This window comes from Falco biarmicus, chromosome 1 (genome assembly GCF_023638135.1).
Source record: "Falco biarmicus isolate bFalBia1 chromosome 1, bFalBia1.pri, whole genome shotgun sequence".
NCBI classification, from domain to species: Eukaryota; Metazoa; Chordata; class Aves; order Falconiformes; family Falconidae; genus Falco; species Falco biarmicus.
The window spans coordinates 119,486,137-119,498,643 of NC_079288.1; the positions used below are offsets into that span (position 1 = coordinate 119,486,137).

The window sequence follows — 12,507 nt, forward strand, 5'->3', positions numbered from 1 at the left end:
CAAGGATACTGCAAAAATGTACAGCATTTATTCACATACAGACAAAAAGGCACAATTCTACTGAATATTTTAACAAAAAATACAGCTGTCTTCAACTAGGTCTTTATAAATACTTCAAAAAAGGGAGAAAATAAATACAGGATTGGGCCATGTAATATAAAATATTCATCTCTACATATACTTTTTATTTCTATCTGTTTCTCTTCATGCACCTTTTTTAATTAATTTCAGCTGAATGGACACCAAAGCTAGGCACATTGTGAAAAATCTTCTGTACAAGGTTTTACAAATGTAATGACAGTTTTTTTCAAATTTCTGAAATTAAGATTTATACACAACATGTATAACCCTTCATTTAGATTTGTGTGAGTTCATAACCTAACAAATGGCATTCCAGGCAACTTTACAGAAGTTCAACTAGCCTACAGTTTGACAGAACACACCAACCATAGTCAAAGATCTCTTGGTCAGCCTGCACAAGGAAAGGGAACGCTTAAAAACAGGAATTCAGCAAATGCTTCTAGCCCAATAAAATCCAGGGGTGAGTTCGTATTGTCACTGCTGTACTTACACCACCTCTTCCGCTGAGCGCTAAGCATGGGAGACAAAACTAACCTACAGAGCTGGTCACACGGCGGCCCTCTACAGCTTTTTTTTTTGGTTTTGGTTCAACTTCACTAGAAATCCTAGAAAGCTTATTAACCTAAACGTCGGGGAGCAAAACAGGTAAGGCATTAATTCTGCACAACGTTAGCATTCGTAATAGTGCAAATTAACAAGGTACCTCTTTCAAACTGGCGTGAGGTTAAATCTTTACTTGGAATCAAAATTTAGATTATTCCATCTATGGCTTGACAAACAATTCCCTATATGGTCGTGAGCTTCTTTCTTACAGAGACAACAGCACCTGTCTGGAAAACGTTGCTGTACATCGAGGAGAACTTAGATTTCGCATTTACGTTTTGTCTGCCTGTTGTTGTTTGATCAAGTAAGTACTCTTCTTCAAACACATCCCAAGAGTGACTACCTAACTTCAGATTCACCGGTGCCCTGTTTGACTTTCACTTAAGTAACAAAGTTAATCTAAGTCTTAACTTCTTGGCACCAGCAACGGTTATTCTAAAAGCACACTATCTTACACAGCACTCCCCTTCCTCCAATGGTTAAAAGACTTCCGAGTTTTAAAACAAACGATAAGGATGCATTCTGTCGAAATTTTTAATTAAGAGGTAACTTGCATAGCAAGACAGGGTATTAATAGTATTTTTTAAAAAAATTTTTTTGATTGAATCCTCTGGAAGACTTACTCTGGAAGAGTTACGGCGGAGTTCTACTGGGATTTTCCGTGTTGCCTGCTCAGGAGGCGAAGGTCTAACGGTAAGAAGTGAGTGGATGTGATAATGGCAGGCCAGGAGTAAAGGGCAGGGGGGAAGGGGGATCTTTATGCCCGTCTTGCTTTAACACATTGCTGCTTCAACTTTTTCACCAGTACAAACACACCTGGCTTACATCTATGCAGAATTCCAAAATTTACAGGCTCCTAACACTCCACTGTTATCTGTGCACTCTACTTGGTACAAAACAGTATCCTAATGTTATCTGTTAATATTATTGCTCAGAGCTTACTAGTTATTGCCATTTGCGATTATTTAAAAAAAAAAAGTACACAATCAGAATATGAGTTCCCTCTTCCATCAAATCTAGTCCAGAATAGAATGAAATATTTTTTTCTTCATTTGACTGTAAAGAGCTAATCACAATTTATTGCCTTTCCATTTTATTCTATTTAAAAATATATATTCATGTCCATTGTAAAGCAACCCTTTAGTGTCATAAGCCTGGCTTTCCCAATACATACCATTAGTGCATCTGTGGTGGGCTTCAGGAAATCCTACCGACTAGTGCCTTAGAAAGATTTTTTTTTTTTCATGAATTGTCATCATCCTGCGAGAGGCAGGTGCCTGACTGAAGGTGACGGGTTACTCCACGGGCTGCGGTAACCCACAACCCTGCCCCCTTGCTCAGCACCGAGCCCCTCGAGAGCATCCTCGGTGCTCGGGCCGAGTCACCTTCTCGAGCTGTTGCACTGTCGGGCAGCTGCAGCCCTGACCCGTCCCTTCCTCCTTCTCCAGTACAACACCACGGTTCGATCCGGTCATCTCGTAGGTGTGTGTACATGTAAACTCCGGAGCTTATGGAGGGGTCTGAGCTGCCACCTGCGCTCAAATTGAACGCAACAGAAAACATTCTGCCAAGGGAAAGACCTATCACCCCCCAAGGAAAGTGACCATTTGTCATGGGATCGAGCAGTGCACTGTGGTTAAACAACCATCTTCGATTCATTACACGCTAGTTAAATTAAGAGCTTGTGCTTTTCCAGAAGGCAGGGGAAGGGAGTAAAATTTTCAGTGCTTTTTAGCTAGAAGGGATGAATGCAGCCTACTTCGCCCTACCCACCCTAGCCCCTTCTGAAAGGTTTTTGTGAGTGAGTTCATCACAAATCCTGTTTAAGTAGCGACGTCGTTTTTCTCGCTTAGGAAAGCTGCAAATAAAGGAGATTCAGACCTCTCACAGAACTGGGGAAGGGGCAAAAAAACCCAACCTTTAAGTGCATGTAAACATGTTTACACAGCTCAGGAATAACGGGTGATCGATTTGTCAAGTCTGTAAGCCATGTCTAAGAACTCTTCTCTCACACCAATAAATAATGTGGAGCTGGCTTGTAGGCAGTGACTCTACTGACCACGGTGCCGACACCGTGTCCCCGTGTCCAGTCAGGATGCCAGGATGCTTCTCCTAATAATGTCCGTCCTTCTGCTGATGGTGCTGCTTGGACTGAGCCTCTGCTGCCTGCACTTTTTTTCAGCCACTTCAGTCTCCGAGTCGCTCATTTCGGCATCGGGGATGTACCCATCATTCTCGCTGTCAGGCTTTAGCTTGCTTTTTGCCCTGTCCTTCGGTGAAACTCTGCCCATGCCCAGGTAGGGGTAGCTGGAGTTCTGGCGGCAGGGCTCCTCCGGGCTCTCGCCCTGCTGTTGCCTCTCCCCCTTCTTTGGAATTCGGAATCCGCCCCAGTTTTTCACTGGGCTCGTGGGCGTCGTAGGCACTTTAACTACTGTCTGATTAGAGTTTACTTTGACAAGCCCCCCGTTGCATTTAGGCACTATATCCCTCCGCGTGCCAGGTGCCGACCTACCACTGGAGTTCACAGCCCTTTTATTTTCCGATTGCCTCTGAGAGAGTTCTGTGGGTCTCAGTGGTTTGTAGTTGTGTTTAGAAGTCTTTTCTTTTAGCTCTGCCTTGATCACCTCACACTGCGGACGATTGTCTCTTCTCTTTCGGTGCTCTGGTATAACTATGCCATTTTTCTGCTGTGCTGATACAATCCGTGTTTCTGCAAAGGTCTTGTCGAAATTTAAAAAGCCACCCGGAGCTGTACCGCCTTCCCTTTGGCTGGGCTGCCTCAGCATGGATTTGCTGTCACTCCCAGAGCTGTTTCTTACTCTGTCTCTCTTGTGTGGTTTTTTCAAAGAATGGGATAGAGACGTGCCCATTTGTTTCCTGAAGAACGCAGAATGCCATTTCAAATCCTCTATCTTGGGGGCATTGGGGCCCAAAGATGGACTGTTGAACAACACCGGGTTTTCCATCGAGGAGAATGAGGAAGGCACACCTAAACGTAAACAGACCAAGTTAAAGTCAAGCAACTCCGTGTCTCGTAAATACCACTTTTGAATGCACCCGTTTTAACTCTGTTCCTCATGCCTGACGTTCTTCGGCATAAACGGGTATGTGGTTGCCTATCCAGCCCCTTTACATCACGACTATGCGGTTACGTCTCGGTTTCACAACGGCCCGCCGGTGTAGCTGACTTCCCTGCGGCCGTGCTGCACCTAATTACACTTGTAGCAGACACAAATCCTAGCACTAGTATATCCAACTCAGAGGCTCCTCAGAGAGGAGAGGAAAAAAGCAACCAGCAAGTGGACCCCATTGATTCTGTCCGACATACGGTTTATTCGTTACTGAATACCTTAGGGATGATCTAGTTAGTGCAGTTAACTTTGAAGGTATTCACCTTTCGGAGAAAGACTACTTTCAATGAGACCAGGCAGAAATAAACATGTTCCTTTAAAAGCAGAGCGATGCCTTTTTAAAATTCATTTCTTTAAACTGCCGTCTATGACGCAAAGCAGCACACGCTGAACACTAATAAACCACAGACTTACCCGGTACCATATGGCACTGGAACGTTAAGTCATGGTCTCTCTGTCGTAAGGAGTCACTACAGAACCGCACCAGAAAGGCCCTGAAGCAGCAAGCCCCTCAGCGCCCCCCCCCCAGGAACACGTACCAGTTTCTATAGCGATGTGCCCACCATTAGAGCTAGACACAGCCTCCGTTTTTTTCTTCCTATCTGCTGATGCATGGTGGACTACACAAGATTTTAATGAGAATAAATGAGGTCCTGTTTGTCCTTCAAAATTAGTCACTGGCCTGCTACCAAACCTTTCAGTGCGTGTGCCTGTGGTCTTGCGTGAAAAAGAGAACGGTGAAGCATACCTGAAACTCTTTCTTGTTCCAACTGCTTTGCGTAGACATTAAATATCTGTTCTTGAACTTTGCAAACAGATCTCTTGATTTTTTCCCTTCGGGTCACCATGTAAGTGAGATTACGCACCTAGAAGACATCAAGTCGATGAGTTTTGCAGGCAGTTGCGTTTCTCTGATGTTGTCAATCCGTGCTTTGAACTCATTCTGTTTAAGTACTACACACCATTTACACAAGTTAGTAACGTATTTAAATTTAACCTTCTTCAAAACACTTCTTAGAAAAGAGTCTTCAATAGCACTTAATTGACAGATTCATCCATCAAATCTGGGAGGGCCACACCACAGAAGTAACTTCTATGAACACCTGAATTATGCATATATATCAGTATAGATTTCTACAGGAAGTCTAGAGAAATGCTGGAAATGCTTAAATATTCGCAGTATTACATAGCCTGGCACCATTTGCTTCTCCCTGTTTGAGACACAACATAAAATTATACTTAATAGCATAAAGACGTGGAGAGCTATTCCACAGTAGCAGCCCTTCTGCTGACCCTGCCGTTGCAGTACAACTGAAATGAAGGCAGGCCAGGCTGCTCGTGCCCGAGCGCAAGGGAGGTGGCAACAGTAACGGAATTATCAGTTTAACCATCTCAGTGCTTTTTAGAAGAAAACTACATTTCTGTGTTTAAAATGTGACTGTCTAATCTGGCCAGCTGTGTACGTTTCACAGCACCGCTCTCCCAGGGCTCTGAGTTACGTCTTTCCCAGAGGAGGGAAGCTGCTGAGCGCTGTATGTGGGTGTTTCCAAGGCCGCTCTGGGCGCAGCGCAGCTGCACGCAGCGTGGTGCCCTGTGCACTACAACCTTGTCAGCTGCTCTCGCAACCATTAAGGAGGAGACATTTAACAAGCCTGGGTTTGCTCCTCTATTTAAAGCTTCCAGTCCCAGGACAGCCAGTCCTTTCCAGTAGCGTCGTTACTCTGTGGATTTGGATTAGAAGGGATTTGTGCAGGTGGCACCCCTTCTGATCCAGTCTGCGTCATGTCCACAGAATATCTGTTTCATTAGGTGACCCGGATGATGATTTCAACATCTGTTTCTAGATGGATGACACTGTCACTAACGGCTTTCATCATCAAGTCTACCTGACTTTACCTTGAAGAGGAGAAAAAAAAAAACCCAACACTTGGGGCCCCGTTTCTTTTTTTCTTTCCCCTCCAAGTTACCTTGGATGTACAACCAGTGGGAACAATGGAGTAGTAAAATATTGAAAATACTACATGGACGAAGTGTCCTGTTTCGACATCACACTTAAAAATGGAAAGGATACATAATGCATAATTTAAGTTCCAGAGAACACAGTGTCAAACTCAACTTATTTAGCTGATCAAAGAGAAGATTAAAAAGTCTTGCGCACACGGAGCAGAAACAGAAGATACCAGGTAACCCAGGTAGGTGTCTCATGGGCTGGAAGTTGAAATTAGAAAAAAAACTGCCAAAGAAAAACTGCAACGATTCAGTAGAAGAGTAGTTAGCCATCAGGATCCTTTACCAGGGATGCAGCAGATGCACGAACACCCACTGTCCTGATGCAACGACCAGACAGCATTCTGCAAGAAGGGCCCTAGCTCACCGCCAGGTGAGGCTGAGGTAGGACCTACTGAGCTGGGTTCTGCACAAGGCCTGCACGAGCCATATGCTGTATGGACATGAAAAACTGAAAAATAACTTCAGTACTCCTTCTGGCTCTAGCGTATTGTAAACTCTACTAGTTAACCCCCAAACCACCAAAAAGGAAGGAATTCAGGTTGTTACAGGACTGGACGTACTTGAGATAAAACACCAAACTAAGCGTACCGAACTGCTCTTTAAAAACTCAAAACCTAATTGAGCGGACTATCGTCTGCCTCCCAAGCCTACTACCCAGACAGTCCAGTGACATGCCATCCTACTATGCTGTATCAATGAAAAACGGATCTGCTGGAAATCAAGGTCAGTTTCGTAATCTTTTCCTTCTTGTGCACCAGATAAAAGGAGCAGAGAAAGCCCTTAACAGCTAAAAAAGCTCCAGCTGGGGGTTGCAGTACAGTCCACGGCCATCAGCATTAACCAGTAAAGAAAGCGTAAGTGGAAGCACAGCGATCCAGTTCTAAGGAGATGGGATACTGCAAGCCAGGACCTGCTGGCCCCGTGAACTAACCCTCTATCTGAAAAGGGTAATTGGTGTGCTCTGCAGAAATTTGGTGTTAATGGTCTTTTCTGACAACACAACTTTGAGTTAAGACCCAGCATGGAGCGCCCGCACGCCAGGGCAGGAACAGAGCCCTGCTCGGAGACGCAGCTAACGAAGGCCAGCACGCTACCGAAGCACAGGCAGTGCAGTGGCTTACCCGCTCTAGATCCTGCCGGAGGTGTGTGAAGAGCTGCAGTCTTCTGAACAGAACATCCTGCTCCCGTTTAGCCAGATTGTCCTCTTCATCCTTCTTTGGGGTAATCAAAGGCTTATTGAAGTTGGCTTTTCTCTTCAGCTTCCAGTACTGGTAAAGGAATTCCACTGGCTCCTCAGGCAGCCGCAGCGCTCTAGCCACTTCCAGAGACTCAACAAACGTGTAGAACTCATCCTCCAGCTGCTGGAGCTTCTGCTTGCGGAGGCTGACTCTGTGGGCCTCCTCCTGGTTTTGATCCATGCTGTGGAATGGGTCCATGTGGGCAGGAAGAGAGCTGCTCTGGATCCCAATCCCATTCCCGTTCTCCTGACCTGCACTTTCACTGAAAGTCTCATCATCGGCTTTCTTGGCGGAGCTGTGCTTGGGACAGTACGACTTAAATTTCACCTCATCGTTCTCTGCCAGTATGGTCTTCATCTCCAAGCCTCGGTCAAATGCACAGGTGACGTGAAAGGCTGTTCTGCAGTTCTTCACTGAACACTACAGAAATTAAATTAAATTTAATCAAATAAAAATTTCAGAAGCCACACTGCCTAAACCGACGCAGGCAGCCAGGACCGCTCTGGAAGAACAACCCTGTTGCTGCGCTCTGCTCCAATGCTGCATGTACTCTCTTGCTCTCTCTTAATTAGCTTTACGATTTAGTGCTCTCAGGCCAGGCAACGATCAAGTGGCCCAGTGGGACAGGAGTGGTTAGCCCCCTCCCTAGCCCAATCACGCTATTCCATAACCCGCAAATCCACTAGAGTACTGAAATCTGGTTCTTACCGTCACCAGAGCCACTCGTGTAAGGCAGCGCACGCAAAAGAAAACGTTCCCCCTTTGACTGTGCCAGCAGGAGAGAGGGGGAAAACATCTCGGTGGCCCCAGGCCAGCCTGATACTTTTAATTAAAAGTCCTTCCCAGCACCTGGACCCGTGCTACCCAAAAGGCCTCAGCCAAAGGGCATTTTTCTTTTCCCCTGTTATCCCCGTTTCCTAATGTCAAATACTAAATCGCTGCCAATCACTGCTTCACTGACTACAGTCTTCGCTTCACCTGGGAGATGAGGAGAACGGGAAACTCAGTTTTGTGTCATTCTTCTTCCCTCCCAGTGAACCCGGCAGTCATGGAGTGATGGGCACTCGTTCAGCTGCTTTAGCACTTCATTTCTATTATATGTAACTTCCTCTTGCAAAATGCTGTCATAGCTATCGCCAGCCACAAACTGAAAGGTCTAAATATATATGTGTGCATCTGTCTATGAACGCACACACATACGTACGCGTTTGTATCAGCTCACGCCTCTGCCTCCAGTGAAAAGAATTTGAAGTGGAAATGAACATTAGTGCTATTAACTAGGAGGAAACAGAACTAGGCTTAACCCAAGTCATCTAACCTAAAACAGAAATGCACTGTGCTAGGATGTTTACACAGAACTTCGTAAAAAAGCCAAGTCTCTTTCTCCCCTGGGTTTTCCTGCTCAGGCTGACTCAGCAGCCAGATGGCATATAAAGGTACAACCAAGTTTGAACTGCAGAAGGTTCAAATGAACATTCTTTTAATAACATCAACATATAAATGGAATTAAAGAATACCAAAGCGTCTTTTGCCCTTTCCCCTCTTACTAACATACACAGCAAAAGCAGCCCAACTGGAACACCGAACAGTACAGAAGAGTACTTTAGCCGTGGTTTCCAAGCTGCTACCGTGTAGAAAAATTAGCTCTTAGTGTGGCTAATGTTTTATTGGGAGAAGAGGGGCAAGCATCGTCAGAAGGAAATCTGCTGAACCTGGGAGAATATGCAGTCTGGTTTTTCCCAGCTTGCTGCAGCTGCTCTCTGCCCAGACTGACACACACTTCCAGCTGCCAGCTTTTCTAATTGCCGTGCACATCTCATAGCATCCCTGGAGGATCTCGATCTCTCAGCTCCTCCGGTTAATGCTACTTCCTTTCTATTTCAGTGGCTTTCTATAATGTTCTTCTCTGCTGTATAAAGTTTCACAAGACAAATCTAAGTATCTCCCACTGCTAGCTTTAATGACACCAAGATTTACACAACTCTTACAAAACGTCAGGCAAAACTGTCAATTTTTTTTGTCTCTTCCCCCATAATTTCAAGTGTAGAACTGTCTGAAGTGGCAGCCATCATGCCTGCATGTCATCCTGTGTCATTGCTAGAAGGGGAGAGGTGGTATCAGAATATGAAAGGACACACACACACCCCTCCCCTGCACGCTAACACACATAAACAATCAAGTGCTCAAACTACAAGTTACCCCGCTCAGAATGGGTCTGGAGAACGGACAAAACAGTTCCAACTACGTAAGAGCGGCCAAGAAGAAGGGGACAGCTCTGCAAGGAGGTATTATGGTTGCAAATTTATATGCTGTGGACAGATTTACCTTCTCTACTTAGCATTTACTATTTATACATTCCCTAAATGGAAGCGGACTGATAGGTTTCACTGGAACTACTGCTGCATTGCTGGTTTACAACTTTTTCTGGCAACCTCATCAAATGACTGGGAGCAGAGGGCAAGGAAGGAAACGGATAAAACCTCATTTCCAAGTAGTGTAGAACTTCAGCAATTTTTCTGTCTTAAAACCGGTCTTACCATCATGGATCCTGTAACATTAGACTAGCCACAAAACAGAAAGAGCTCTACTTCTTCAGACCCCCTATGAGACAGCAGTACCCTCCAACCTGTCTCAGGGAGCTTCCTGAGGATCATTTTGCTGAACTATGTGAGGCACTGTCAGGGTGACGAGCATTACCACAATACTAAGCTACATTTTATTGTCTTTTTCTGCACAATCACAGCACTGCCCCAAGTGGGTCACCTGGCCTTTCTCTCATTTGTTCCCAAGTAAGGTAGGGCAAAGTTTTGTCTTGTGCCTCAGGAAACCAAGTATCTCCTCTTTCACAAATCTGGGGCTTGGTGATGCGTTTTCTCAATCTTTCTAGATTTTAAAATTGTCCTTAAAATTATTAACATTTCTGAGTGATTTTTCCACTGTAAAGGACCTGCACGTGCTTTACAGCTAACAACCCAATATAAATACGCATGTGAAACAACACTGCCCAGTCTGAAATGCTCTGGCACAGACCAGTTCAGATATTTAAGTGACAATTCACAGGCTACGGTGAGAAAGGCTGAATCCAAATCCACCTGCAATGCCAGAGAGAATTTCAGAAGTACGCAATGAGACAAACTGGCACTGGCCCAACAACGTGAGTTGTTGGTATGAAACCAATAGCTTTATGGTTTTAATTATTTATTGTATACGGAAATCATTCTTTTTGGAACTATGGCGACTCGACATTTGTTTTGATTCTTCCCCATCTTGCCAATTCGGGCAGTCATCATCCCTGAGCTCAAGTTACCAGAAGTCAGAACAGTAACGTGGCACTGCTTCTGCTGAGGTATGAACTGGGAAACTCAAACCCAGGAGGTTTTTTTCCCCTTGGAAACACCAAGAGCTCCAGCATCTAGCCACAACCAGCAGAGGAAATGGGGCTCATTTCCCCAGCTTGTGGCTTGCTCTCATCTCAGGGCAGACCAGTCAAACCACCTACTTTTTCTTCCTACTGCTAAAAAAGCTTAATATTAAATGATCCGATATTCTCCTTAGCAACGTAAAAGTTGGACCAACAACAAGATAGTTACAGCCAAAACAGTCCGATTTTAAGGAGAACCTAAAGTAAGAAATTCAGAGCTACACCTCAGCTTTACCGTCAAAGTGAAGGTGTTCACTTCCACTGACTCACTCCAGCAGTGAGAGCTGGGCATGCTCGGCACCTTAAAAATCCAGGTCGTTGCCAGAAGTAGGCAACTCCCCTTGAAATAGCCAACTTGTCTTAGAAGTCACAAAATAGGCACTAGCAGACAGGTTTCAACATGGAAGTTTTCAGCATTCAAGCTTCGTTTTTGCATGTGGTACCTCACAGAAATACAGGTTTTTTCCTCTACTTGACAACATTTAAGTTTTATTTTAGTGTACTAATAAACGTGTCAGCGTTACCAACAAATTACAAAGTCTTATGGGATGACCTGGTTATTATTAAAATTTTAGTAGAAAGTAAAAGCACACTAACATTCAAAAGCACTTCCGTGTGCAATTAAGTCCATAGTAACAAACAGGAAATCAAAGAGTTTACTGCAGATGCACGTTTTGTGTATCTACTAAAAACTGACAAAATAAAACACTCAGCTGTTTGTGCAAGTAAATTACCTGTATAGAAGCTCCAACTTTTTCATTACAAAGGCTGCACACCAGTGCCCACCTGCTGCTGGGAATGTGGGAGACCTTTGTAATGGGCTCCATTTTTTCTGGACTTCCAATGCTCACCTAAAGAGGAAAAAAAGGTTAAAAAACACAAAGTGACTATTACAGTGTTAAGTCAAAAGGGAAACAATTTTATCAAAGAAATCAAATTCCTTGTGTGCATATGCAAAATTAGCATCTTCCAAGTTCCTCAGTTTATAAGGAACTAAACAAACCTAAATTCCTTTTTTTAGACATCAGTTCCTCACTGCATGAGCAAAACAGTTTCAAGGTGAAGACCACCAATTTAAAATTATCATACAGGTTGTGTATTTTGATTATGAGAACCCACAGGAATTCTCACAGTCACATCCAGACCTCCCCGACTCACCTTTAATGTTCCGTTTATCAAATTGAAAGGTACTTTGTGTCCTTGTTAAATGAGCTTTGCCAGCAGCAAAGGCCTCGTTTTTTGAGGCCTAATTTTGGTTGACAAAGGTAATGTAATTACTTTTCTTTACAGGTGATGCATCATCCCGCCAGACTTTACATCTAACTGAAAATCTTTTACACTGTCTTCCTAAGCAGTGCCGTATCTATGCTACACTCGTCGTAGCAACACGCACTGTGTTGAACAGTACTTTTAACAGGTTTCTGCTCTCCCAGAATCACGGCAGCCCTGAACTCCCCGAGGATCGGCACCTACCTCTGGAATCCACAGAGCACAGCTAACATGGACCCACTTGGTGCCGCTCCGGGTCGGCTTCATGGCACCACCCTTCTTGGGACACAGCAAACACTTGGGCTGAACACCAAGCGCGCAGGTCCTGCACAGCCAGCTGCCTTCTGGCACCTTCAGAATCCCATAACACGCCTGTTTTCCCATGGACAGAAAAGGGAAAGAAAACAGAGGACACAATATGCATTTCTGTTACTCTCTAGCTCTTTACACATAGCCTCTCACAACTCTCAAAACGGTCTTTATGGAATTTCTAACTATAGAAACACTAGCTTGTAGAGGAGGATCTCGGGGTGCTTTCACAAACTTGACCAACCCCATTACCCATTCATTCCCCAAAAAGACCAGGAGCAGAGGTCATGGCGAGCCATCAGGGAAAACACCCGCTGCCCACTTCAGCTGGGAAAACGAAGAATGTGTTTGCCAGCCCAGAGAGCAAGGGGACTCCTGACAGAACCCTCCAGCAGTGCGCGAGGATGAAGTTCAGTACCACGATGACTACACCTAATGGGAACTG

General features: G+C 44.6%; 1 protein-coding gene across 11 annotated transcripts in view; it reads right to left on the minus strand.

Annotated features, from left to right (window-relative positions):
• Positions 1 to 6: 6 nt before the first annotated feature.
• JADE1 (jade family PHD finger 1) overlaps positions 7 to 12,507 on the minus strand; it is a 48,685-nt gene continuing 36,184 nt past the window's right edge. For all 11 annotated transcript variants that reach the window (XM_056323940.1, XM_056324013.1, XM_056323973.1 and 8 more), the window contains 5 exons: positions 11,958 to 12,125; positions 11,219 to 11,335; positions 6,947 to 7,483; positions 4,564 to 4,681; positions 7 to 3,673 (listed from right to left, as the gene is read on the minus strand). In XM_056323940.1, the coding sequence (XP_056179915.1) occupies positions 2,775 to 3,673; positions 4,564 to 4,681; positions 6,947 to 7,483; positions 11,219 to 11,335; positions 11,958 to 12,125 (1,839 nt within the window). In that variant the 3' untranslated portion in view covers positions 7 to 2,774. The remainder of the gene's footprint in view (positions 3,674 to 4,563; positions 4,682 to 6,946; positions 7,484 to 11,218; positions 11,336 to 11,957; positions 12,126 to 12,507) is intronic.